General features: G+C 45.9%; 1 protein-coding gene and 1 long non-coding RNA gene across 4 annotated transcripts; one reads left to right on the forward strand and one right to left on the reverse strand.

The window, feature by feature from the left end:
• The first annotated feature begins 2,428 nt into the window (after window positions 1–2,428).
• Window positions 2,429–20,746, forward strand: LOC122912072 (carcinoembryonic antigen-related cell adhesion molecule 1-like). 3 transcript variants are annotated; one of them, XM_044257389.1, is made up of 9 exons: window positions 2,429–2,598; window positions 3,428–3,784; window positions 7,181–7,459; window positions 7,859–8,113; window positions 9,362–9,637; window positions 16,112–16,238; window positions 16,960–17,012; window positions 17,738–17,766; window positions 18,791–20,746. In XM_044257389.1, exons 1-9 carry the CDS (start codon window positions 2,535–2,537, stop codon window positions 18,908–18,910), a joined length of 1,560 nt encoding a protein of 519 aa, XP_044113324.1. In that variant the 5' UTR covers window positions 2,429–2,534; the 3' UTR covers window positions 18,911–20,746. The 3 variants fall into 3 exon arrangements, with proteins under 3 accessions (XP_044113324.1, XP_044113326.1, XP_044113325.1); XM_044257391.1 differs by lacking the exon at window positions 16,960–17,012 and having other exon boundaries at window positions 18,791–18,877; XM_044257390.1 differs by lacking the exons at window positions 17,738–17,766; window positions 18,791–20,746 and having other exon boundaries at window positions 16,906–17,010.
• LOC122912077 lies at window positions 4,533–22,352 on the reverse strand. Its single transcript, XR_006385534.1, has 2 exons — window positions 22,240–22,352; window positions 4,533–4,752 (listed from the first exon to the last, which is right to left on the reverse strand). It is a non-coding gene; the product is annotated as an uncharacterized LOC122912077 (long non-coding RNA).
• Window positions 22,353–25,599: the final 3,247 nt, after the last annotated feature.

Genomic DNA, 25,599 nt, shown 5'->3' on the forward strand with positions numbered 1-25,599 from the left:
AAGTACACAATGTCCCCCCATGTGAACCTGGGGTCAGAGCCTCTTCCCTGCAGACTGAGGCCACTGGCATCAGCATGGGAGGAGGCCAGCACGTGCCTGAAGCTGCCCCTGTAAGCTGCCGGGCCTTTATCCCTCCTAGATTCAGGAGGAAGGACAGGGGCCTCCTACAGTTAGAGGTCAGACCCCCATTCATTCCCACAACATGGACACCCCCTCCCATCTGGATCTTGTGAATGACTTCTCCCTTGGAAGGCCTGGCTGGGCAGCCTGTATCCTTCCTCTTCTCTCAGAGATCTGACCTCGCACAAATTCTGGATCACAAACCCAGATGTGGTTACTACCAGGGGAGTTCAGAGCCCCACCCTGACCTCCAAAGACATCAGGAGCTGACTCCTCCTCACCCCTGGTCTGTGGGGACACCTGCTATGACTCCCTGAAGATTTCTCAGTAGCTCAAGTTGTCCTGTGGAACAAGGGGGAACTTCCCAGGCAGGTGAGACAGGAGAACCCAGCATCTGCCCGTTTTTCCCCCCAGGGCTGAGTCTCTGGGTAGGGGCACCCCAGCTCCTAGTTCCTGTGGAGAGACCTAGAGCAGAGGAGAGACAGGGACACAGATAGCTCCCCTCCCTGTTGTGATGGGGAGACAGGACATTGTGGGGTCCAGCCCCCAGGCTGGCACCTTTTCCCCAAAGGCTCAAGAGACCCCTACGAGGTCATTCCTTGAAATCTCGAGGACAGAGAGCTCCTGCTGAGGGAGAAAATCCCTCTGGGTGGACAATTCTCCTGACACAAGAGCAGGAATCTTCTAGACTGTGTCTGTATTCTCCCTGGGCTCATGCTGCCCTGGGATGGAGTCAGACAGTCTAGGACCCACAGGGACCAGGACCCGGCCTGACAGTCACTCACCTCTGCCCAGAGCTCAGGGACCCTCATCCTTTAGAGCCTGGTCAGCAGCCCTCATGCTGCCCCCAGACTTGCCTCCAGGGAACAACATAGAGACATGCAGGCAACACACAGGACATTAAACCCTCAAGCTGGTTTTGGCTGAGGGGGAGGAAGAGCCTGGTTTCCATCTCTTTCTCCCACAGACCCTTCTGGGTCCCTCCCACATGCCCGTTCTGTACTGACCACTCCTTCTAGGGCCCTAGGAGCACCCTGATCTGTCAGGGGTCCCTGCGCAGCTCCTATTCCCTGCTTGGCACCACCCATGGGGGAAGGAGGGTGACCACAGGAAGGTTCCCAGACAGAGGACACAGACTGCCCAGGACGCTCAAGAGTACACGGACTATCTCTGGGCCACAGTTCAGCCAATGGACACAGAGAGGGAGGGTCTCCTCGAAACATTTCCAGGAGCCCCGGCTGCCTGACCTCCCACCATCTCTTCTCTTCTCAGGACACACAGGAAACCCCTTCGCACCTGGGAATGGAGCTCCTGAGACACCTGGTCCTGGGTCTCTGTCCCTGGAAGCAGAGACCAGACTGAGGACAACCAAGGATGGACCATGGGTCCCTCACCTGTCATCATCCAGCCTGTCCCTTTCTCCCCCAGAGTCATCTCTGAAACCTGGCTGCCAGGAGTCAGTCCAACCTCCCCAGAGTCTGTGAGAGAACTGGTGAGACCAGTGCCCAGCTGGCCTTCTCTGTTATGAAGGAAAATAATCCTCGGTATCTGGGGACCCTGGGGCTCTGTATGTGGTGCCCACAGACTCAAGGCCAGGACACAGCAGGGGAGTGGAGAGAGGGGCCATCCTCTAAGAGAACTGGGTCCCCCTCAGTCTTGCTATTCAGAGTGTGCTTCCCGTCACCTGGGAGCTTGGTAGAGGCAGACTCTGGGGTCCACTCCACACCCGCTGAGTCAGACTCTGCATTTTCACAGGATCTGCAGACCCTCCATGGGCAGGAAGGGGCAGAGGCGGCCACACCCCCCACATCATGGGGTCTCAGCCTGGCTGGGCATCTGCTGAAGCAGCATTTCTAGGTGTCCCCTGGGCATTCACAGTCTTGATACAGTTCCACAGGTGATTCTAGTGCACAGTGGGGGTGACATCCCAGTGACAGGAGATCCTGAGGCAGCTCTCAGGCTCCAGCTCCGAAGGGGAAAGCCGCAAGGGGAGGAGAGAGGGCTGTGGGGGTGCTGTCCCTGTACCTTAACCCCAAGCTGTGTGGGTCACCGGACCCCAACGCTACAGGCTTGTGCTTGTCCAAACAAGGGCATGTGGGCGTTCTCCCATATGCTGGGAAATCACAGCTGAAGAGGGAGAGGCCTCAGCCGTTCCCAGGGAACTCCTAAAGTTAGACAGAAATGAAAGGGGAAGAAGGGGACAAGGGAGTGGGGAAGGAGGTGAGGGGAGGGGATCTAGCAGTTACCCCGCCCTGGCTCACGTGACCGGGCCCTATGTCCCTGCCCCCCAGAGGAAGATCAGCTCAGAAGCAGGAAGGACGGCAGAGCTGACACGTTGGGACAGCAGTGCTCCAAGCATTTCTGAAGCAGAGGCTCTTCTCACAGAGGGAGGGACAGAGTGGGCAGCAGGTACCATGAAGCCCACTTCGGCCCCTCCCCAAGGAGGACGGGTTCCCTGGCAGGACCTCCTGCTGGCAGGTGAGAGGGTCAATTCCCTGGGAGGGGGCAGCAGGTTAAGAGAGAGAGGCTGGCTGGGGTCTCCAGGGAGGACAGGACTCTGAGAGGGGACAGAGGAACAGGGCAGGACTGGGGGAGCCGCTCAGCGATAGGACTGTCTCATGATCTGGAAGTGGTGAGCCAAGGGCTGTTTCCCAAGTACTGAGGACTGAAGTTTGAAAACGTATGATAACAACAACCCTACTGGGGTCCCTATTAGGGACCCTAAGAGCTGTCCCTTCCTACCAACCTGAGATCTTGACAAATGCCAGACTTGGAGGGCCCTGGGGACACATTCATTCAGCCCCGGGTATTTGCCGCCTGCCCCACCACCAGGGTATAGCACAGATCAGACGAGTCTCTGCCCTCCCCGAGCTCACTTCTGTGGGGACGAAGACAGACACCCAGAGACGTCTAGAATGTGAGGTCAGGTACTGATAAGCATCATGACGGGAAAAGAACAGGGAAAGGTCAGGACTAGAGACAGAGGGTCTTCAGAGGAGGCAGTCAGGGCAGGCCTCTCCTGAGGACCCCCTGAGCGTGAGCAGGTATCTGAGGGCATTGAGGGAGTGAACGACAGACATGGGAGGAAGTTGTTCCAAACAGAGGAATTAAGTTCAGAGGTGAAGCAGTGCGGTCATGCCACTGACCTTGACCAGCAGAGACACATACAGACACACAGATACCTGTGCACGCTCACTCACACACACCCCGAGGCTGGGAGATGAGGACCTCCTCCGTCTGCAGGGCCCCAGCTTTCCCTCCGACACCTAGGTCCAGACCCTGATCCGTCTGCTCCCTTCCTTCCTAGTCTCGCTTTTAACCCTCTGGAACCCGCCTACCACTGCCCAAGTCACTGTGGAGTCCGTGCCGTCCAGTGCTACTGAAGGGAAAGACGTCCTTCTGCAAGTCCACAATCTGACTAGGGATACTGGACGCTTCAACTGGTTCAAAGAGGCCACAACAGAGAACCGTCGTATCATATCCTATATATTAGATACACAAAAAACTATTCTAGGACCTGCATACAGCGGCAGAGAGACCGTGTACCCCAATGGATCCCTGCTGTTCCAGAACATCACCCTGAATGACACAGGAGTCTATACAATAGAAATCATAGATAGCAATTATGAAACGGTACAAATAACTGGACAGCTCCATGTATCTGGTGAGTAATTCCCTCTCACCTCTGGTGCTGAGTGGGGTGAATTCTACTTCACACACAGGATGACAGGCCGGGACTGTGCCTCCATCCCCCTCTGCATTATGTCCCATGTTGGGGGGAGGGTTCCAGCATTTAGTGCAGGACACACAGTGGAGACTAACTTCCTAAGACTGAAATTCCTTTCCTGGAATCCAGACTCTGGGATCATCCAAGAAAGAACCTGCAGGGTCCAGCCAGGGCCAACCTGAGGGGCCCCCTGGGATCGTCACCAGAGCTCCACCCAGAATTCCCCTGCCCAGACTCCTGTCTCAGGGCTCCTGACTCAAGTGACTATGGGGGTTCCGTGACAGGCTTGGGTTTTGCCTTCCTGGCACGGCTGACTGGGAGCAATGATTTCCCAGCTGCCCGAGTTGGTCACCATCGAGGGCTCGGTACTAAGAGCCGCATCTGGGGAGCGGCAGAGCCTGGTCCTTCACCTGTGAGTTGGGGTGGAAAACAGAGATAGGGAAGGTCCCTGGGCTATTGTATGATGGCCCTGGCGGGATAGGAGACCCCAGAGGAAGGTCAGTGCCCCCAGGGAGGAACAGAGGAGAGAAGGTGCTCCTGGCAGCAACTCCCATACCAGGGATCAGGCCCAGGGAGCTGTCTTTCATGCAGGCAAGTAACAGCTGTTTATGGGGCAGCTCCTCTCTACCAAGCCTTAGGTGAGGTAATTGTGAAAGGTTAATAACAGACGACATGGCAACCCTGAGACCACTTACTTGATTTTATTGAGGGGAAACTGAGGCATGGGGCAATGCAGACAACTCAATCAGAGTCACACAGGCAGATCACAATACTACAAGGTCTGTCTGTAGCCACAGCCCTCTCTCCACCCAGGTGGCCTTAGTAAGCATCTATGGACCCTGAGACCAGCTATTGGATCAGACGTTTCTTCTTAGGGATCCACAGCTCAAGGTAGATTTTCTGGTCTGGGAAATGAGAGCAAACAGAGAATTAATGTTTTTAGTCAAGAACTAAATTACCTTCAACAATGATCAGTGTCAGTGCAGGGAATGCCCAGGCCTCCCCTTAGGTGGCCAATCCACAGCTCTCTGCATTGGACTTGGAATCACTTACTTTTTCCTGATGTGCTGATATTATCCCACTGGAGTATAAGGGAAAGGACTCTGCCTGCTCCTCCCAACTGTGTACCCCTAACCAGCACAGGGCCCAACAAATCAACTGCTCTTTAATGAAGGAGGAAAGGAATGAATGAATGATTCATAATCTCTTCAGAGTCTGGTCCCTGGATACAGAATTCTAGGAGGTTCTAGACATACCTGCTCCCTGTCCCTCCAGGGGCTGAGTCTCATGTTCTGTGAGACCCATGTTCTCTGACCACCAGCCCCTCAGGCCACTCCCAGAGAGTCTCATGATGACTGTGGTGTTGCTCAGCCATGGGAGGATCCCGTCCCTGGGTCAGCTGTGGGCTCTCAATGCCTGGAGTCTTTGGAGTCACTTGTAACCCTCACTGCTCACAGCCTGGAACATTTCTGGCTCTCTGCTCTATCCATGTTCCTAATCTTCCTCCTTCTCCTTTCCAGCTGGGACTACCCCTGCTCTGCACACTCTTCTTCACCCCCTTCCCTGGATTCTTCCACTAACACCTGTGGCTAGGCCTACCTTCCCAGGCAATAGTAAAGGTCACAGAAATCAGTCAGAGCAGCAGGCTCTGCTGGGCTCCATCTGGAGCCAGTTTCCCCAGTTCACCAGGAGAGTAAGCTTTCGCTGTGCCCTCATCCAGGGCTCTTTCCCTCCATGACGGCAACAAGTGGGACACACCACATAACAGGGACCTGTGACCCCTTGATCTACTCTCTACATGACTCCACCAGAGCATCAAAGGCAGAAGGGGCAGGTCTGCACTCCCCAAAACTCATGGGCTCATTTCATGCCTTTACTCCTGATTCATATCCTCATCCTGACAAGACTCTCATTCTTCCCAGTGGCTCCCCAGACCCTCCCACAGTGGGACTGGCCAGACCTTGTGCCATCTGACTAGTCCATTGCCTTTTACACACACACACACACGGGTGCTCCTGAGAACACCTCTACCGCAGGGTGGGGTCCTCTCACATGGTGAGATCTACCAGTCACTGTCCTTTCACTTAGATGCTGCCCAATTTGGATAAATTTGATCAAACTTGTGTTTCCTGAGATCAAAAGAAAGCCACATACAAGCATTGGGTTTCTTCCCATTTTGACTGTAGAAATTAGTGATAAGGACTTTCTTTCCTAAATTTACTAACATAACGCCTATCATTTCTACTAATTTGGTATCATTCCTCCCTTTATGTAACAGAGGCACCTCAGATCCTTCCTGGATCAATTCTGTTCCTTAACAGGACTCATGTGTCTTTCTCTACCCAGGGAGTTACTGATTTCAAACCCACTATAACATCTTCCTTTGCTCAAAATGTGATCCTGGTGGAACCGCAGAACTTGGTCTACAACATACATCTGTCTCATAACTGTGTTTGTAAATAGTCCATGAAGGCCAGATATCCTCACCCCCACCCCCACCTCACCTCCCACCATTCACCCCTTCTGCATTTGAAAATAGCCGCTTATATTTCAGGAAAGATGAGCATCGTCCTCACTGGCCTCTGCAGTGAGAAAAGAGACTTTAAAGACCAAGGGAAGAGCACACAGTTCTCTGCCAAAGCCAGTCAGGCCCTGCCTGTCCCCGACTCTTTTCTTGATCATTTCTAGTCTTGACTCTGCTCCACCAGCATCTCAGGTCAGTCACTGTGGAACACCTGGGGAGACCTGCCCTACTTCGTGGCCCTGCAGCTTGGGTGCTGACCTGCCCTCTGAGCTGGCCCCTGGTGTCCCCAGGTATTACTTCTGCTGAAATACTCCCTTCCAGGCCATGCTGCCCAGTGTTCTCCGGGCTTATGAGCTCTGGGAAGGCCCATCATGACCCATCTCTAGGACAACCCTGGAAAACAAGGCCTCAGGGGAAAAACACGTGTAGGCTGACTGGTGGAGGTCTGTGCCATAGAAAGGGCCTCAGCACCTGCACTTTCCAGGTGAGGCCTCTGAGGCTGGTCAGTCAGGGAAGAGCCAGGAGAGGTCCAGGGTGCTCTCTGACTTCCTGTCCTGTGTCTTTCACAACCAAACTCTGATGCTTCTTTGACCTGAGAGAGCCTGTGCTTGCTCTTGGACAAACAGCAGGCGGCCTGTGTTCTCTGAGGCTCAGATCCTCATGCATTTGTCTTGAGAAACACAGACCTGCCTTATTCTTTGAAGGACTCTGGTTGGCTGAGAGGTGAGAGATGCCAACTCTGATTCAAGATGCCTGTGGAGGAATCACAGGTACCACCCAGGGCAATGTTCTTTCTGTTGTCTGCGCAGCGGAGTTACCCAAACCCCACATCACAAGCAACAACTCCAACCCCGTGGAGAATGTGGATTCTGTGCTATTAACCTGTGAACCTCAGACTCAGAACACGAGCTACCTGTGGTCAGTAAGCAATAAGAGCCGCCCGGCCAGCACCAGGCTGGAGCTGTCCCTGGACAACAGGACTCTCACTATACATGGTGTCACAAGGGATGACACAGGACCCTATGTGTGTGCAACTCGGAACCCAGTGAGTGACGGTCGTAGTGACCCATTCACCCTGAATGTTCTCTGTGAGTAGCTTCCGTTCCTCCCAAACCCGGGCTGCCAACCCAAATCCAAACAGCTAGGGGCCAGGCCACATCCATCCTTCTGGGGTCCGAGTCCATGACTCTCAGCTAAGGGCGAGAGGACAGGCTGGCCACGGCTTCTTGTCCCAGGAAAACCTGGGCAGGCCTGGCCTAAGCCAAGACTAGGAGGGGACAGGCTGCTCCTCCCTGAGAGGGTCACCATCCTGTGAGGGGAAACAGGTGAATGTCTCAGACCCAGGCTGAACACAGGGGGTTTCTGGTTGGGACTTCATAAAATGAGATTGGGACCCAGCTCAGAGGGACACTGTGGCCCTTGTTCAGACCAGGAGCTTCCCCTTCCCTTGGATTGCATCAACTGTGGCTTTATTCTGTTTGCTCCAGATGGCCCGGACGCCCCCACCATTTCCCCCCCAGATTCCTATTACCATCCAGGGGCCAACCTCAATCTCTCCTGCCATGCAACCTCTAACCCGCCTGCACGGTATTCTTGGCTTATCAATGGGAGGCCCCAGACAGACACCCAGGAGCTCTTTATCCCCAACATCACTGCGAATGATAGTGGATCCTATACCTGCCTCGCCTCTAACTCTGACACTCGCCTCAATAAGACCACAGTCAAGACTATCACAGTCTCTGGTAAGTGGGTCCCTGGAGCATCTGCATGGATCGCTGTGGTGAAGGTCTGTCTGGCTTCCAGAAAAGAGCCTAGAAGTTATTTCCCATTTGCTTATGTCACAAGCAAATACCAAATCTGTCCCTGAATTCTACCATTACATGTCTGCAGACGCTTCCTCCCCTTGCTCTCTGATTTCTCAAGGCAGACCTTGGGTCCAGCCTGGAATGTGGGAATAGGGTTCTCTCGGCCCCAGAAAGCCCCATGTGGTGGAGAGGGCTTACAGAGGGAGAAGGAAGGTCCTTTTGCTCCTGGTTCACCCTGTGACTGACTCTGCTCTGATGTCATCTGTGGTGGGACAGGAGCATATGGAGAAGGTATAGGAGAAGCCTGTCTTCAATCTGGCCAAATTGTGCTACCAGTTGTGCCAGAGTCTTCCTCATGTGAGGCCGCCAAGAAATGGACAAAGCAAGCCTTGAGGCAGACCCTCTGACTATATCAGGCTGCGAAGTCTACCAGTTCTAGAACCCTCTGTGAAACCAGCATGTCTGATACACCAAACGAGAGCAATGAGTAATGGTAGATTCCCCAACAGAGTCCCTTTGCGGGACAGAAGGAGCAGTGCCAAAATTCTATATTTATACCTACAGCTAAGAGTACCAGCCTTCTGTTAAAACTATGACCATTACTCTAAAGATTTCCTTTCTGTAATATTCAATCCACAGGCCAGGAAGTAAAAGTCAGATTCAGATTGAGAAACCCTTTAGATTGGAACTTCTCCAGGTCCTAAGCTCACAAAGACTGGCTGGGCCATTCTCATTTTCTAATAAATTATTTAACAAAAGGGAAATGCCTTCCCTTTCTATGTAAAGCTACCACACTAGAGAGGGGGCCTGATCTTTTCAGAAAGCTCTAGAAAAGGGTCATGAGAAAGCCACTGTGTAAAAAATTCCACCTGATGATGAGGATGCTGGACACATAGGCTTAGAAGAGGTTCCTGGTGCTGATACCACAGTGATGTCTAGGCGGAGCAGACACATGACTAAGGGTGAGAGGGAACCTGAGGGTCAGAGGGCGAGGGACAGCCCTCTCCTTACAGATCATCACCTGAACAGAGACACTCATCCTTCTGCAGACAGCAGGGCCATCCTCTGGGGCACCTTTACAGAGCTCGCTGGGGCCCTCCAACTGGCTGGCATCTCAGAGGAAGGAGTGTGGCTCCACACCCCAGGGGCCCATTCTCATCAGCCACCTCCTGTGTTTCCCTGCAGAGCCCTTGGCCCAGCCCTCTCTCCATGCCAGCAACACCACACTCACAGAAGACGACTCTGTGTTCCTGACCTGCTCCACAAATAACACTGGGGTCTCTATCGGGTGGCTCTTCGATGGCCAGAGTCTAAAGCTCACAGAGAGGATGACGCTGTCCCAGGACAACAGCACCCTCACCATACACCCTGTCAGGAAGGAGGATGCCGGGAATTACCAATGTGAGGTCTCCAACCCAGGCGATTCCAGTAAAAGTGACCCTGTCAGGCTGGTTGTGAAAGGTAACTGACACCTTTCCCAGTGATACATCCTGGGACAATCACTCTACCAATGATGTGCAAAATGGATAGAAGTCACAGGGGGCAGAAGAGCAGAATAGAATCAAGAGACCATTTCATGTCATCTGCGAAGAGAGAGAGTCTGACTTCTTCATTACCAATTTGGATACCTTTTATTTCTCTCTGTTGTCTGATTGCTGTTGCTAGGACTTCTAATACTATGTTGAACAAGAGGGGTGAAAGTGGGCATCCTTGTCTTGTTCCTGATCTCAATGGGAAGGCTGCAAGCTTTTTCCCATTGAGGATGATATTTGCTGTGGGTCTTTCATAGATAGATTTGATGAGGTTCAGGAATGTTCCCTCCCTATACTTTGAAGCGTTTTAATCAGGAACGGATGTTGGATTTTGTCAAATGCTTTTTCTGCATCAATTGAGAGGACCATGTGGTTCTTCTCTCTTCTCGTATTAATTTGTTGTATCACATTGATTGATTTGCGAATGTTGAACCATCCTTGTAGCCCAGGGATGAATCCCACCTGATCATGGTGGATAATCTTTTTAATGTGCTGTTGGATCCTGTTGGCTAGGATCTTGTTGAGAATCTTAGCATCCATATTCATCAGTGATATTGGTCTGAAACTCTCCTTTTTGGTAGGGTCCTTGCCTGGTTTGGGGATCAGGGTAATGCTGGCTTCATAGAAAGAGTCTGGAAGTTTTCCTTCTGCTTCAATTTTTTGAAACAGCTTCAGGAGAATAGGTGCTATTTCTTCTTTGAAGGTTTGGTAGAATTCCCCAGGGAATCCGTCAGGTCCTGGGCTCTTGTTTTTTGGGAGGTTTTTGATCACTGATTCAATCTCGTTATTAGATATCGGTCTATTCAGGTTGTCGGTTTCTTCCTGGTTCAATTTTGGTAGTTTATATTTTTCCAGGAATGCATCCATTTCATCTAGGTTGCTAAGCTTATTGGCATATAACTGTTCGTAATAACTTCTGATGACTGTTTCTACTTCCTTGGCGTTAGTTGTGATCTCTCCCTTTTCATTCATAATTTTATGAATTTGGGATTTCTCTCTTTTCTTTCAGATTAGTGTAGCCAGTGGCTTATCGATCTTATTGATTCTTTCAAAAAACCAGCTTCTAGTTTCATTGATACGTTCTACTTTATCTCTGGTTTCTCCCTCATTGATCTCAGCTCTAATCTTGATGATTTCCCTTCTTATGTGTGGAGTTGGTTTGATTTGTTGTTGATCCTCCAGTTCTTTAAGGTGAAGAGACAGCTGGTGTGTTCTGGATTTTTCAATTTTTTTGAGCAAGGGTTGGATGGCTATATATTTTCCCCTTAGGACCGCCTTTGCTGTATCCCATAGGTTTTGGACCGAAGTGTCTTCATTCTCATTGGTTTCCATGAATTGTTTCAGTTCTTCTTTGATCTCCTGGTTGATCCAAGCATTCTTAAGCAAGGTGGTCTTTAGCTTCCAGGTGTTTGAGTTCCTTTGGAACTTTTCCTTGTGATTGAGCTCCAGTTTCAAAGCATTGTGATCTGAGAATATGCAGGGAATAATCTCAGTCTTTTGGTATCGGTTGAGTCCTGATTTGTGACCCAGTATGTGGTCTATTCTGGAGAAGGTTCCGTGTGCACTTGAGAAGAATGAGTATTCTGCTGTTTTAGGGTGGAATGTTCTGTATATATCTACACTATGGAGTATTATGCTTCCATCAGAAAGGATGAATACCCAACTTTTGTAGCAACATGGACGGGACTGGAAGAGATTATGCTGAGTGAAATAAGTCAAGCAGAGAGAGTCAATTATCATATGGTTTCACTTATTTGTGGAGCATAACAAATAGCATGGAGGACAAGGGGCGTTAGAGAGGAGTAGGGAATTTGGGTAAATTGGAAGGGGAGGTGAACCATGAGAGACTATGGACTCTGAAAAACAGTCTGAGGGGTTTGAAGTGGCGGGGGGGTGGGAAGTTGGGGTACCAGGTGGTGGGTATTATAGAGGGCACGGCTTGCATGGAGCACTGGGTGTGGTGAAAAAATAATGAATACTGTTTTTCTGAAAATAAATAAATTGGAAAAAAAAAAAGAGAGACCATTTCAGTAAACAGGATGGCAGAGTGGTTAAGAGCTAAGTCTCTGAATCAGATATACTGTTTCTTATCCCAGGTCTGGCATTTACTGTGTGACCTTACACAAGATTCTTTTTTTCCTCTGTTACCATTTTTTTTTTGTGCCGTATAATACACATAAGGTTTATCATTTTAACCATTTTCAGTTTACAGTTCAGTGGCAATAGTACACCTGTATTGTTGTGTAGCTGTCACCACCATCCATTAAACAGTCACTTCCTACTCCCGACTTGAACCCCATAACCACCATCCTACTTGCTGTCTCTAGAATGTGACTGTTCTAAGATTAAGTGGAATCATAATGACATTTTTTTTGTGTGTCTCTGGATTTTTTCACTTAGCATAACGTCTTCAGGGTTCATCCATGTTGTAGCGTGTCAGAATTTCATTCCTTTTTTAAAGTTGATTAATATTCCCTCGTGTGTATCACATTATGTTTATCATTTATCTGTCTATGAACTTCTTTTTTTTTTTTTTAAGATTTTTTTATTTTATTTATTTGAGAGAGAGAGACAGTGAGAGAGAGCATGAGCGAGGAGAAGGTCAGAGGGAGAAGCAGACTCCCCATGGAGCTGGGAGCCTGATGTGGGACTCGATCCCGGGACTCCAGGATCACGCCCTGAGCCGGAGGCAGTCGTTTAACCAACTGCGCCACCCAGGCGTCCCTGTCTATGAACTTCTAAGGTTTTTTTTTCACCTCATGGGTGTACAAATATCTACTAAAATTCCTGCTTTCAATTTATTGGGGCATAGACCCAGAAGTGGAATTACTGCATCAAATGGTAATTCTTTGTTCAATTTTTTGACAAACTTGCATACCATTTCCATAGTGACTGCACCACTTACAGTCCCACCAGCAAATGCAGTGAAGTTTCAACTTTTCCACATCCTTGCCAGCACTTGTTTTCTCTTTTTTTGTTTCGTTTTGTTTTGTTTTGAATGACATCCATCCTCATAGGTATGAGGTGATATCTAATTGTGATTTTTACCTGCATTTCCCTGATTGTGAATGATGTTGAGCCTCTTTCCATGTGCCTGTTTGCCATCTGCATGTCTTCTTTGTAGAAATGTCTGTTTAAGTCCTCTGCCACTCCCCCCCCTTTTTTTAAAAGATTTTATTTATCTGACAGAGAGATGGTGAGAGAGGGAACACAAGCAGGGGGACTGGGAGAAGGAGAAGAAGGCTTCCCACTGAGATGGGAGCCTGATGCAGGGCTCCATCCCAGGACCCTGGGATCATGACCTGAGCTGAAGGCAGATGCTTAATGACTCAGCCATCCAGGCGTCCCTCATTTTTTCTATTAGGTTTTTTTGTTGCTGAGGTGTAGTTCTCTATTATGGATATTAACCCCTTATGGGATATGTGATTTGTAAATATTTTCTCCCACTCTGTGGGTTGTTTTTTCATTTTGTGGATAGTGTCCTTTGATGTACAAAAGCTTATAATTTTAATTGAAGCCCAATTTATCTAGTTTTTTTTTTATTGCCTATACTTTTAGTTTCATATCCAAGAAATTGTTGCCAAACCCAAAGTCATAAAGTTTCACCCTGTGTTTTCTTCTAAGAGGTTTTATAGTTCTAACTCTTATATTTAGGTCTCTGATCCACTTTGAGTTAATTTTTCATATGTGGTGTTAAGCATTCAGTTTTTTTGCATGGATGTCTAGTTTTCCCAATACCCATTTGCTGAAAAGGCTATCTTTTCTCTATTGAATAGTCTTGGCACCCCTGTCAAAAACGGTGTGACTGTGTATGTAAAGTTTTATTTCTGGGATCTCTATTCTATTTCATTGGTCTATTTGCTTGTCTTTATGCTAGTACTGCACTGTTTTGAAAACTGTAGCTTTGTAGTAAATTTTGAAATCGGGAAATGTGAGCCCTCTAACTTTGTTCTTTGTTTTGGATATTTGGGGTCCCTTGAAGTTACATATGAATTTTAGGATAGATGTCTCTATTTTTGAAAAAAAAAAAAAAAGTCATTGTTATTTGACCAAGATTTCACTGAATCTGCAGATCACTTTGGGTAGTACTGTCTTCTTAAGTCTTCCAAACGATGAACATGGAATGTCTTCACATTTATTTAGGTCTTTAATTTCTTTCAGCAGTGCTGTGTAGTTTTCAGTGTATAAGTCTTTCACCTCCTTGGTTAAATAAGTTCCTAAGTATTCTTTTTTTTTTTTTTTAAAGATTTTATTTGTCAGAAAGAGAGGGATAGAGAGCGAGCACAGGTAGACAGAATGGCAGGCAGAGGCAGAGGGAGAAGCAGGCTCCCTGCCTAGCAAGGAGCCCGATCCCAGGACGCTGGGATCATGACCTGAGCCGAAGGCAGCTGCTTAACCAACTGAGCCACCCAGGCGTCCCAGTTCCTAAGTATTCTATTCTTTTTGATGCTGTGGTAAATAGAATTTTCTTAATTTCCTTTTTGGATTATTCATTGTTAATATATAGAAATATAACTGATTTCTGTGTGTTGATTTAGTATCTTGCAACTTTGCTACATTTATTAGTTATAACAGATTTTGTGGACTCTTTAGTGTTTTCTATGTGTAAGTTCATGTCCTCTCTGAACAATGATCATTTTATACTTCTTTTTTCCAATTTGGATACCTTTGCCTAATTATTGTCCTAGCTAGAACTTCCAGTGCTATTTTGGATAAAAGTGACAAAAACAGGCATCCCTGTCTTGTTCCTGATCTTAGAGGAAAAACTTTGAGTCTTTCAACATTGAGTTAGATGTTGGCAGTGAGTTTTTCATCTGTGGCCATTATTATATTGAGGCAGTTTCCTTCTATTACTACTTTCAGCGTTTTTATCATGAAAGTATATTGAATTTTGTTGGAGGCCCTTACTGATTCAATCTCCTTACTGGTTACAGGTTTTTTCATATTTTCTATTTCTTCATGATTCCATCTTGGTTGGTTTTGTGTTTCTAAGAATTTGTCCATTTCATTAGGGTTATCCAATTTGTTTGCAATTATTCATAGTACTTTTAAAATATTTATTGTCTTATTTATTATTTCTATAAAATTGATAGTGATTCCCCCACTTCCAATTCTGATTTTAGTAATTTTAATCTTTTTTTAAATTAAAGTTTTGTCAATTTTATTCATCTTTTTTAAGACTCAATTTTTGGTTTCATAGATTTTCTCTATTGTTTTTCTACTTATTATTTTATTTATCCCCACTCTAATCCTTATTATTCTCTTCCTTCTGCTGGCTTTGGGTTTAGCTTGTTCTTCTTCTTTCAGTTTCTTATAAAGTTAGGTTATTGTAAAGTGGAAATATTGTAAAGTGGAAAGGGTTATTATGTGGTGAATATATGTATTCACCACAGAGCCTAGTACATACTAAGTATGCCATAGTAGTAGCTAAACATTAATATTAATACATCAGGCTTGAGCTGGTGAAGAAAACAGAAATTTAAAAAAACAGAAATTAAAAAAACAGAATTAAAAAAAAAAGAAATTTAAAAAAAGATGCAAATGTATTATTTATGGCTGTAGAAGGCATTAGGCAAAAAGCCAGTGGGACATAGTTCCTGACTGAACACAGGAGAGGATAAAAAGGAGTCAAATGCAAAGTTTCAAGCCTACTATGTTAGTTTTTATCCCCTGAGATGTGATCAAACTGGGACTGCTTATTTATTTATATTTATTGGGAAAATATTTATTTATTTATTGGGTAAAATGCCCGTGAGGGAAAGACAGGAGTGGGAGGAGCCTGGGAGGTTGCTCAGACCATCGTGTAATTGTGACAGAATGAAGTTTTAGCTCAAAGCGCAGTTCTGTAAAGGTGCCTGTCTGCAAAGCTGATGTGAGGAGGGGTCCTTGAACTCAAGTCACCCTTCAGAGGAAAATGGTTTCTCACAGAATTGGGCTTATTTCATATCCTTTCCCCTTACTGTCAGAAGTATGGGCTCTGTGCAAAGGAGATGGGTGAATTCAGAATGCACTCCCCAGGCCTTCCATCACTTAAGTCTTCACCACAAGAAATCCGAGGGGTACATACTTGTGGCTGCCACAGCTGGCACATGAAAAGGTGGGAAGTTATAGAAAAATAGCAGTCATTCTTTCTCACATTTCCAAAGCCTTCAAAAATATCTGAGCACAGACAGGCCAGGATGGAACTGAGGTAAGTCTGATCACAAGCCCAAAAATACAGTGAGAGAAAAAAAAAATCGAAGGATGAAGTCAGCTAATCACCGCACAGCAACTTTCCACAGAAAATGTATTCCTTGAAGGAACAGAAAGTAGAGACTACTACACATTGAGAGTTGTCCCCCAGGGGACCCCACTGTGAAATAATGTCACTTTCATTCATTCTTCTCTCTTCTTTCCACGATAGGTGATTTAACGCAGTCGAATCCTGGCCTCGCACCTGGGGCTATTGCTGGCATCGTGATTGGAGTCCTGGCTGGGGTTGCTGTGATAGCAACCCTGGTGTACTTTCTGTTTATCAGAAAGACTGGCGGGTATGATGACCTTTCCTCTTGTTCCTCTTTCTCCAAGTCTAACTGCCATGCTTGGGAGAGGGAAGAAGACTTTGCCCCTGTCTCTGCACCTGGATCTGCTCCTCCCTTCTTTCTAAACCCTTGCTTCCTGGCACTAATTCCTGTGGATCTCTTCTTCATGCTTCCCGGACCCCACTCTCTCTTGGACACAGTTATTCCCATCTACATCTGGCTTAGAGGGGGAAGATCCCCCTATGTTTTTATCTCCCAGTCAGGGAAGACAAGGTCCCAGGAGGAAACAAATGAGGAAATGAAAGGAGGAGCAGGAGAAAGTGAGTCGCGTGCTCTTTTGACAGTTGTAGGAGGGAGGGATAGGACAGGAAGAGAACCTAAGAAAAGGCAAAAACCACCAAAGGCCTCTTGGACAAGAAGTAAAGTGAGAAAAAAGCTACCGTCTACCTACAGAAGAGGAAAGGTGTCGGAGTACAAGTAGGCTCCGATGCAACGGACCCACATGTGGGACCCACATGTGGACATCCAGCAAACAGGAAAGGAACAAATCCTAGAGGGGATCGTGGATAGACTGAAGGAGGAGGCCCTAAGAGGAAAGGTAGTACCAACCACTGTATAAATGAACACTGAGGAACTCCAAGGAATTACTTGCTGACCATGTCCTTCCTAATTCAAGAAGCAAAGGTCCTATGCTTGGGAATGGCAGTCACAGTGTCTGATATTTATTTAGGGCAAATGACCTGCGTGATGTCACAGAGCACAAACCCTCAGCCTCCAACCACAGTAAGTAAAGCCACTCACCCAGTGAGACCTGGTGTGTTCCACCATGTGCCCTGCCATAGCAGGGAATCATGGATTCCCAACCTACTTCTGACCTGAACTTTTGGAAGGGGATGTCCATTTCCTAACCTTAGGTTGGCATAGGTCCTCACACCCTTCTAGCCACAAAAGATTCCCCTGAGACACAGCCCTGGGAGAAATATTCATTCTGCCTGGGCGAAGCAGGCCTGAGCAAGATGGACCCATTTCCAGGAGTCATTTCCTTGCCCGCACTCCTCCCCTCCTGCCTCTATGACGGATGTGGGCATTCTCCTTTGGTGAAGCTTTCCCTGTCTTATGGTGCTCTGGATACTGTGGGCCTCAATGTCCCTCCTTGCCACTAAAGCCTGTTGCTGAGAAATACATCCGGGTGAAAATTAAGACCCTGTGAACTGGAAGAAATTGTCAGAAGTGGGCTGGGGCCTCCTGTGGCTCTACTCTTGGCCCTCCTCTGGTACCAGTGCCCTGGGTCTGGACCACAGACTGTGAGGAAAGTGAATTCCTCGGGTGTTCATAGGCCACTTCCTTACCCCGCCCTCCTGCCAGCTGCCACCTCCTTCAGCTAGAAATCACAACAGCTTAGGACCCACCTCCCCACTCTCTTGCTCTCACCCCCTAACCCCCCATTCTACGGCCGTAAATGATCTTTGTATTTTCATGGATTGGGAACTCATCTTCTGTTTCCCCAGGTCAGGACCACTCTGACAATTTGTCTAAGGTAAGCACAGCAGGTTTCAATGTCTCATGGAAGTATCTCTGTGTAGAATGGGTTATTCTTGAAGATTCAAATGTGAGATCAAATTTGGGTCAAAGGATTACTGGTTAATGTCTCCCTGGAGTCTACCTCATTACAAGAATGTGGACTTTGGAATTAACCCCATCCTGTATTTAATCCTGGCTGTGACTCTCAGTAGCTCTGTGACCTTGGACAAATAACTTAAGCTCTTTGAGCCATGGTTTTGCCATCTGTAAAATGGGCATGCTGTCTACTTCAAAGAGAAGTTGAAGGAATCAAACGAGATGACCACTGGAAAGCGCCCAGCATAAGGCACGAGATGGTTCTCCCTCCTCTACTCTCACTGACCCTGCTCTCACCAACAAAGGATGATATCCATTCTAATGGTTCTGAGGTCTTGGTTCCTTTACTTTACAATAATTTAACCAAATTTTTCTCAACCTTTCAGTAGAATACATACATATACCAAAAAGTACTTAAATCCTAAATATATTTTAACAATGTATAAATTTTCACGAGTTAACCACAAAAGTCACCCAGGTCAAGAAATAAAACATGTCATCCTCCCTTCCCCCCACCAAAAAAAACCCCTCCAGTTATTTCCTTCCAAAGAGTAACCACTACCGTGGCTTTCAGTGTACTAGATTACTTTTGTCTGTTTATGCCCTTACAAAATGGGATACACAGTACATCCTTGTATGTGTCTAGCTTCTTTCATTCAAAATTATTTTGTAAGATTCATGCATGTCCTTGTATGCATTTGTAGACTGTCCATTCTCTGTTGCTATATCACTGCATTCCAGTATGAGTAAATACTGTAATCTATCTCTTATAATGATCACTCAACCGGATGTTAGCAAGCAGAGTAATCTTGGCTAATTAAAGCCCTTCTCCAAAGCTAAAAAGTTTCAAAATTGTGATAGCACATGGTGCTGAATCACAGCACACAAGGTGAGGGTCTGACCTATGCTCTGATTTAACTGACCACACTGCTCATGCCTTTCAGAGTGAAGAAGTTGCATATTCTTCCCTGAACTTCAGTGCCCATGAACCAAAGAAATCAACTTCAGCCCCCCCATCCCCAGCAGACACAGAAACGGTGTATACAGAAGTACAAAAGAAGTAACGTGACCTGTCCTGCTCGCTGTGCTGACTCTTTCCAACCTTCTCATCCCCATCATGAGGAGACCCCTTTACCCTCAGGGAAAAGGGGAAGAAGCCTCTTTCCCCACCTTATTCCCTAACAAGCTCCTCCAGGCCGCCTTGTCACAGTCCCTCCCTTCAGTGTCAATACATGAGAAGGTACATCCGGGATTCCTAGGAAACCCAACCTTCCTTGTCATTGAAATTTGGCAAAGGGGACCTTGGGAAGTTGCCACAACCTCTGCCCCTCCTCCTTTCCTTTTTTTAAACTTCCCTATTCTGAGCATAGTCATTCCTTCCCGCCCCAGTCCTGTCCTATTGGGAGTCTAACTTGAATTTGCCATAACCTTGAGAGTCCTCTCCTGATCCAATGAAATGCATGTGCCAGGAAAGAAGAGAGAGAAGAAGAAAAAGCAAAAGTTTCTATCTCTCCAAAGCGCCCTGCAAACCCTACCCTGCACAGGAAAACAAATATACCTTTGTCTATTGTCAGAGTTGTCTACCAGGGCCTAAACACCTTAATGCTTAACTAGAAAGCCACCTAAGCCCTTTGACAAGCCTATCTTCAGAGAACCCACTAGAAACAATTAGGAAAATTAATCACCGAGGTCAACAGGTGATTCCTAATGGAAAATGCAAAAAAAAGTATGTTTCATAATTTTCTTCTTCAAGGAAATGCCTACAGAAGGAGGGCTTATAAAGCTTCAGGGAGCAGTCAAGTCTATCAAGGGAGATAATCAACTGGGAGTTTGGGAAAGGAGTCAGAGAGCTACCCTTCGGAGATGATTTAAATAATTATTAAAGAATGCACTGTTTGGTATGTTGGGGTTTTTTTTCCCTGAGATATTCTGCCATTGCACTTTTTGCAAGTGCTTGTTCATGTGAAAGGTGCTATTTCTACTTAGCTATATAAGCCGAACTGACTGCCTTCAGCCAAAGAAGCCACCAAAACCCCTCAAGTCCCCTTGGCCAGGAGTTCCTCAAGGTCCTCATGTTGGGGGCTCCAAAAAAGAAGAGCAGCAGCAGCAGTTTTCCTCTTTTGTGGTTAGAATGGGTCTAACTCAGTTTCCCGGCATCCTAGGCCAGTCTTCAACCACCACCGCTTTCCATGTCTCTGCTGTGCGTGGTGTCTGCCCCACTCACTTTTCAGGAGACCTGGCTTCTGCTAAGGTGTGACTGGTCCTTGAGAAGTGGGGTGCCCTGAAGGAACACACTCACACCCCTGTTGGCACTGCTAACCCCCGAGAAAGCTGCCCTGGTGTAGATGCTCCTGGGAAGCAGGGATGAGAAGGGTATAACTGGTTCAGAGGCCCCATGAACAGCCTCTGAAATTTTTTTTTTTTTTTTTTCCCCCATGGGCATCTAGAAGTCCCAGGGATGAGAAGGGGGATAACTGGTTCAGAGGCCCCATGAACAGCCTCTGAAATGTTGTGTTTTTTTTTTTCCCATGGGCATCTAGAAGTCCCAGCGTGCAGAACAGAAAGGAAGGACAGGGGAAGGAGAGGCAACATATTTCCCAACCAGCCTCCTTCTAGACACAGTCTCTTTGTGGCTGTTGAGAAAAGGATTTCATTCGATATTACTTGATATCGTGCTGTGTCTAAGAGGCCCCTCAAAGAGGGCAAGTTGGGAATTCTGTGCACTCAGGTACCTCTTCCAAGGGTTTTCTAACTCTGACACAGTCAGTATATACTTCCCCTCATACTTCCCCTCATCCATGCTATTCTGTGTTATTTAATTTTGTCTGGCTAGGGCCACTTCTGAATTATTTGTAAAATCTGCTTTATATTTATAATAAAAATTATAAAGTCAACATGAAGATGCTGCCTCGTGATTAATACTACTTTAGACAATATCTTCTTTACAGGCAGAAGAAAGAGAACTTGCTGAACTGGGAGTCAGAGTAAGCCTAAATTTGCAGGTATTTGATCCAGTGACCAGAAAATCAACTAAAGTCATTTGCATGCTTGCTGATAAAGTGAGTCTATCTAGAAATGACAGGCTATAGCTTCAACCTGCTTGGGAGAAATTGCCTATTTTCTTCTGAGAGAGATGATTTCAGGAGTAAAAGATCCCCGGGCCTCATTAGTAGGGATAAGCAACACTTCCTGCACGGGTGGCCCTGGTGAATGAGACGCAGCAGTACAGCTCGGGCTCGGAGCCTCCACAGGTCCAGCCACACACACCCCTCTCTAGGGTATTCTACCCAGAATAACCTTCATTTATTAATCCCACTAAGTATTAGCCTGTTCTCTCATCTCCTTCACTTCCAAGCTGTGGAAGCATGTGTGCTGCGTCCCCTGTCCTTGTCACCTGCTTTCTCCTGTCCCCTCTGTAGTGGTGCCTCCTGTGCACTGCACAGGGGACAGGAGACCACTAGATGCAGCAGAAAGTCAGTATCTGTCCTTAGCCCAGTTCAAAGGTATTTTCACCATTGTCTGCTTTTCCAATGTCTAAGACCATGGACAAATTTTCCTTCTTGGACAATCTCCTCCTTCCGCCCCCTGACCTTTGCATCACACCCCACGCCAGGTTTAGTAGTGAGACCTGGACTGGATACTTCCACCACCACCCTCTTCAACAGCTTCGATGACCTCTTTGCAGGTGGCTCCTGCATCTGTATCTCCAGCCCCTATGACTCCCCAGAACTCCTGATACTCACACCCAAACACCTTCTGAAATTCCTCCTCATTTAAGTTGCAATCCCCCATCCCCACCCCTACAGTCCCACCAGGGAGCTCACTCCTCTCCTTCCACATCTTTCCACACCACCACTATTTCCTGTGTTGCTCTTTGGTTTCCCAGATTTGACACATCACAAAGCCTAATGGTTCTTTAATACCTCTCAGTACACTGTTCTGTTGATTCCCGTGACCCTATACAACCCAGGCCCTCAACAACTCTGCTGGAAGTACAGCCTGACTCCTTGTTTCTGGTCTCTCTATTAAAATCTTTCTTGTTCACTCTTGCCTCACCACCTTCCTAAAGACTGGTTCACTCTCGTGCTCAAGGGTCTATAGTGGCCTACACTGGGCTATTGGGTAAGCTCAAATTTCTTCCTCTTTACTAATATTTCTTACTTTCTTTACCACAACTCTAGTGTAACTCCCCCATTGTAATTAGATCTGTCTCCTTACCTGACCCTGCTCCTCTACCCCATATACACATATAATTCTTATTCCCAGTGATATGCCTAAAAACAAATACCAAACAGGGGAGGGTTCTGTTATCTCACAGAGGAGTTACCCCACTGGTCATCACAACTCCGACCCGAGGGAGGACAGGGACTCTGAGACTCAGAATGCAACCTACCTGTGACTGTCATCTCTTCCTGATGACCAACTCATGTGTTCGTGAAATGCTTATTGAGCACCTACTGTGCTACAGGTGTAGGTGTCAGACCCCATGAAAGACATAGAAATGAGAAAGGCTAGGAACATAATGCCTAAGACAGGAGATAAGACATGAAAAAGTATTATAATATAAAAATAAAAAATATATATATGTATTATAATAAATATTATAATATAAAAATAAAAATATATAAATGCTACAAGAGAAGACAGAAAGAAATCCAATGGGAAATGTGATTGCATATTGGAATGACAGGGAAATTAAAAAAAAAACAACAGTTGACACTCGGGCCCCACCCCCAGATTCCAACTCCATTGGCGTGGTCTGGAACCTTGGAACCAGTGTGTTGAAAACTCCCCAGATCCTGTTGATGTGTAGGCAAGATGAAGAGCCTCTGTTATCACAAGTAGGACTTGAGCTTCGAAGCAGTGGTTTTTAGCTAGGAATATAAATCAGAATGAGCTGGGGAACTTTTCCAACATACATATTGAGCTCATGAACAATCCCTGAGAAAGCTGCTGGTACAGTGTGACTGCAGGGAGACCTGGGAGACTCCAGGTGATTCTCACGTATATTCCATGTCAAAAAACATGGACCTAAAACATAGGTAAAATTGAAAAACTGAGGACTTAGGAGTATAGTCCACATGAGGGGCATAAAATGAATAATCTCTTCTGCAAGGCACAGAGAAGTACTCAAAATAAAATTATTGGCAAGTAGCTAAACTTTAAGAGACTGCTGATACCACTTGTTGTGAGGAACAACAAGGGAAACAGCTAGTATTCTTCATATTGCTGGTGGAAGTATAAAATGACACAACCACTCTGGAAAAGAGTCTGACATTTTCTTATAGACTTAAATACATAGTTCAGCAATCCCATGTCTGGGTGTCTACCCAAGAGAAACGAAAACAGATATCCACACAGGGTTATACATGAATGTTTCTAACAGCATTATTCACAATCACCAAAAACTGGAAACCACAAATATCCATCAGTATGTGAATGGATAAACAAACTATGGTATATCCATACAAGGGAATGCTAGTCATCAATAAAAAGGGTACAAACCACCGCTAAAATGAGATGCATGAATCTCTAAAACATTACACTATGCAAAAGAAGCTAGACACGAAGGAGTACATACTATATGACGCCATTTAAATAAAACCCAAGAATAGGCAGTGATAATTAAGGATGTTAGGATTCACCATATGGGGTAGAATTAGCTGCAAAGGTGCACAAGGGAACTTTCTGGGTCACGTTAGACATCTCAATTCAGGTGGTGAATACATGGATGTATACATTTACCAAAAATCAAATGGTACACTTAAGATCTGTATGCATTTCTTTCTTTCTTTTTTTTTTTTTAAAGATTTTATTTATCTATTTGAGAGAGAAAGAGAGAGAACACAAACACGAGCGGGGGCGGGGGTGGTGAGTGGCAGAGGAAGAAGCAGACTCCTTGCTGAGCAGGAAGCCCGACTTAGGGTTTGATCCCAGGACCCAGGGTCTTAACCTGAGCAGAAGGTAGCAGACACTAAACCAAATGAGCTACCCATGTGCCCCAGATCTGTTTGCATTTCAATGTATTTCAATTTTATCCTGATTCTTAAAAATAAAGTAAGTGAAGGAGAAACCAATTCAATCCATCAGGTACAAAACCTACCACCGCAATGTGATCTCTGTTCTTGCTCTCAAGGAGCACCTTCAGGGTCGTCCCTATTTTGAAGAAATAGCAAAAAAGCCAAATATGGTCAGTCCAAACTCAAAGTGAAATAGAGACTAGAGACAAAAAGCAGGGACAAGAAAACCTGGCCCATTTCCTTCTAGCATGCAAATGCCTGAGTCACAAACACGTTCACTGTCCTCAAACCTTTAGTAATGGCTGATAGTAGCCGGCATCTAAGTTAATTGTTAACTAAAGTACCACAAACCAAACGCCAGGCCAAGAAACCAACTAAATATGACAGTAAGGCAACACTCATTCAACTAGCGCATTTTATAGATCTCTGATGAATCATTCATTTACTAAATATTTACTGAGGATTTCTGTATGTCAAGCACTAAAGCCAGGTGCTGATGAGAACATGAAGCATGAAGATTAAAAATAAAGACTTTACTTGGATTTTTATTCAAATAACTCTGCCTATTTTTTTTTTTTTAAGTTAAAGGGGGGTAGGTAAAGAAGAAATAAAGAAATAAAAAAGGCTGGAAAGAAAGAGAGGGAAAGGGAGGCGATTATGAGATAATTGCAGAAATTAGAACAGTGAATATTTCATGACATTAAGGAAGTATTAATTTTTAGTGCAATAATGGTATTGTGGTTATGTTTTTGTAAAGATACCTTATATTTTAGTAATACAACTGGAATCTTAATGAAATTATCTGATGTCTGAAGTTTGCTTCAAAATAATCCAGGTTTGAGGAGAGGAGGATAAATGAAACTATACCAGCCACAAAATAATTGCCAAAGCTGCATGATGAGTACATATAGATTCGTTTTATTATAGCTTCACTTTTGCAACTGTTTGAGATTTTCCAGAAAAAAAAAGAAGTCCCTGCTCTCCAGAAGCTTATAAAGAATCACACATTCCAACAAATATACTACTGCGTAGCTTAATAAAATTTGACCAAATGCAGTCAAGCTCCAAGGGCAGTGACTGCCCCCGGGATAGGCAAAAAAGTCCAAGAAGATGTTAAAGGAGCGTCCTCCCCTTGACCAGAGTCTTTAAGAAAACAAAAACTACAGTGCTCGCTTTGGTAGCACATATACTAAAATTAGAAAAAAAAAAAAAACCTATAGGCAAAAGGGCAAACCAGTTGTACAAAGTCAATGCAGATGGGAAGCTACAGAGCTCACACATATGCAGTGGATGACTTGCTAGAGAACATGTTATCTAGGAGCACACCTTCTGGAGCCCGACTACCTGCACTGAAGGTTCTGCTCCTAAAGACATAGAGACTTGTAATGTCTCTGTGCCTCAGATTCTTAACCTATAAACAGGCATTATAACAATACATACTTCACAGGGCTATTGTCAGAAGTCAATGAGTTAATATACATGTAAAAAAATGAGTTAATACACATGTAAAATGCTTAGAAGACAGTGGGCAAACTATAAATTTTAGCTGCAGGATACAGACTTAATATACAGAATCTGTTGCATTTCTATGAATAATAGTGACGTATACCAGAAAGAGAAATTAGGAAAGTAATCCCATTTACAATCACATCAAAAGGAATAAAACACCTACGAATAAGTTTAACCAAGGAGGTGAAAGACGTGTACTCTGAAAACTATAGACATTGATGGAA

This window comes from Neovison vison, chromosome 7 (genome assembly GCF_020171115.1).
Source record: "Neovison vison isolate M4711 chromosome 7, ASM_NN_V1, whole genome shotgun sequence".
Classification (NCBI taxonomy): domain Eukaryota; kingdom Metazoa; phylum Chordata; class Mammalia; order Carnivora; family Mustelidae; genus Neogale; species Neogale vison.

Bases quoted from the DNA above. Each gene is read 5' to 3' on its own strand.
- LOC122912072 (XM_044257389.1), top strand. From the start codon at position 2,535: ATGAAGCCCACTTCGGCCCCTCCCCAAGGAGGACGGGTTCCCTGGCAG. The intron at 3,785-7,180 runs GTGAGTAATTCC...TTGTCTGCGCAG, and splicing joins TGGACAGCTCCATGTATCTG to CGGAGTTACCCAAACCCCAC. The intron at 17,013-17,737 runs GTAAGTAAAGCC...CTGTTTCCCCAG, and splicing joins ACCCTCAGCCTCCAACCACA to GTCAGGACCACTCTGACAAT.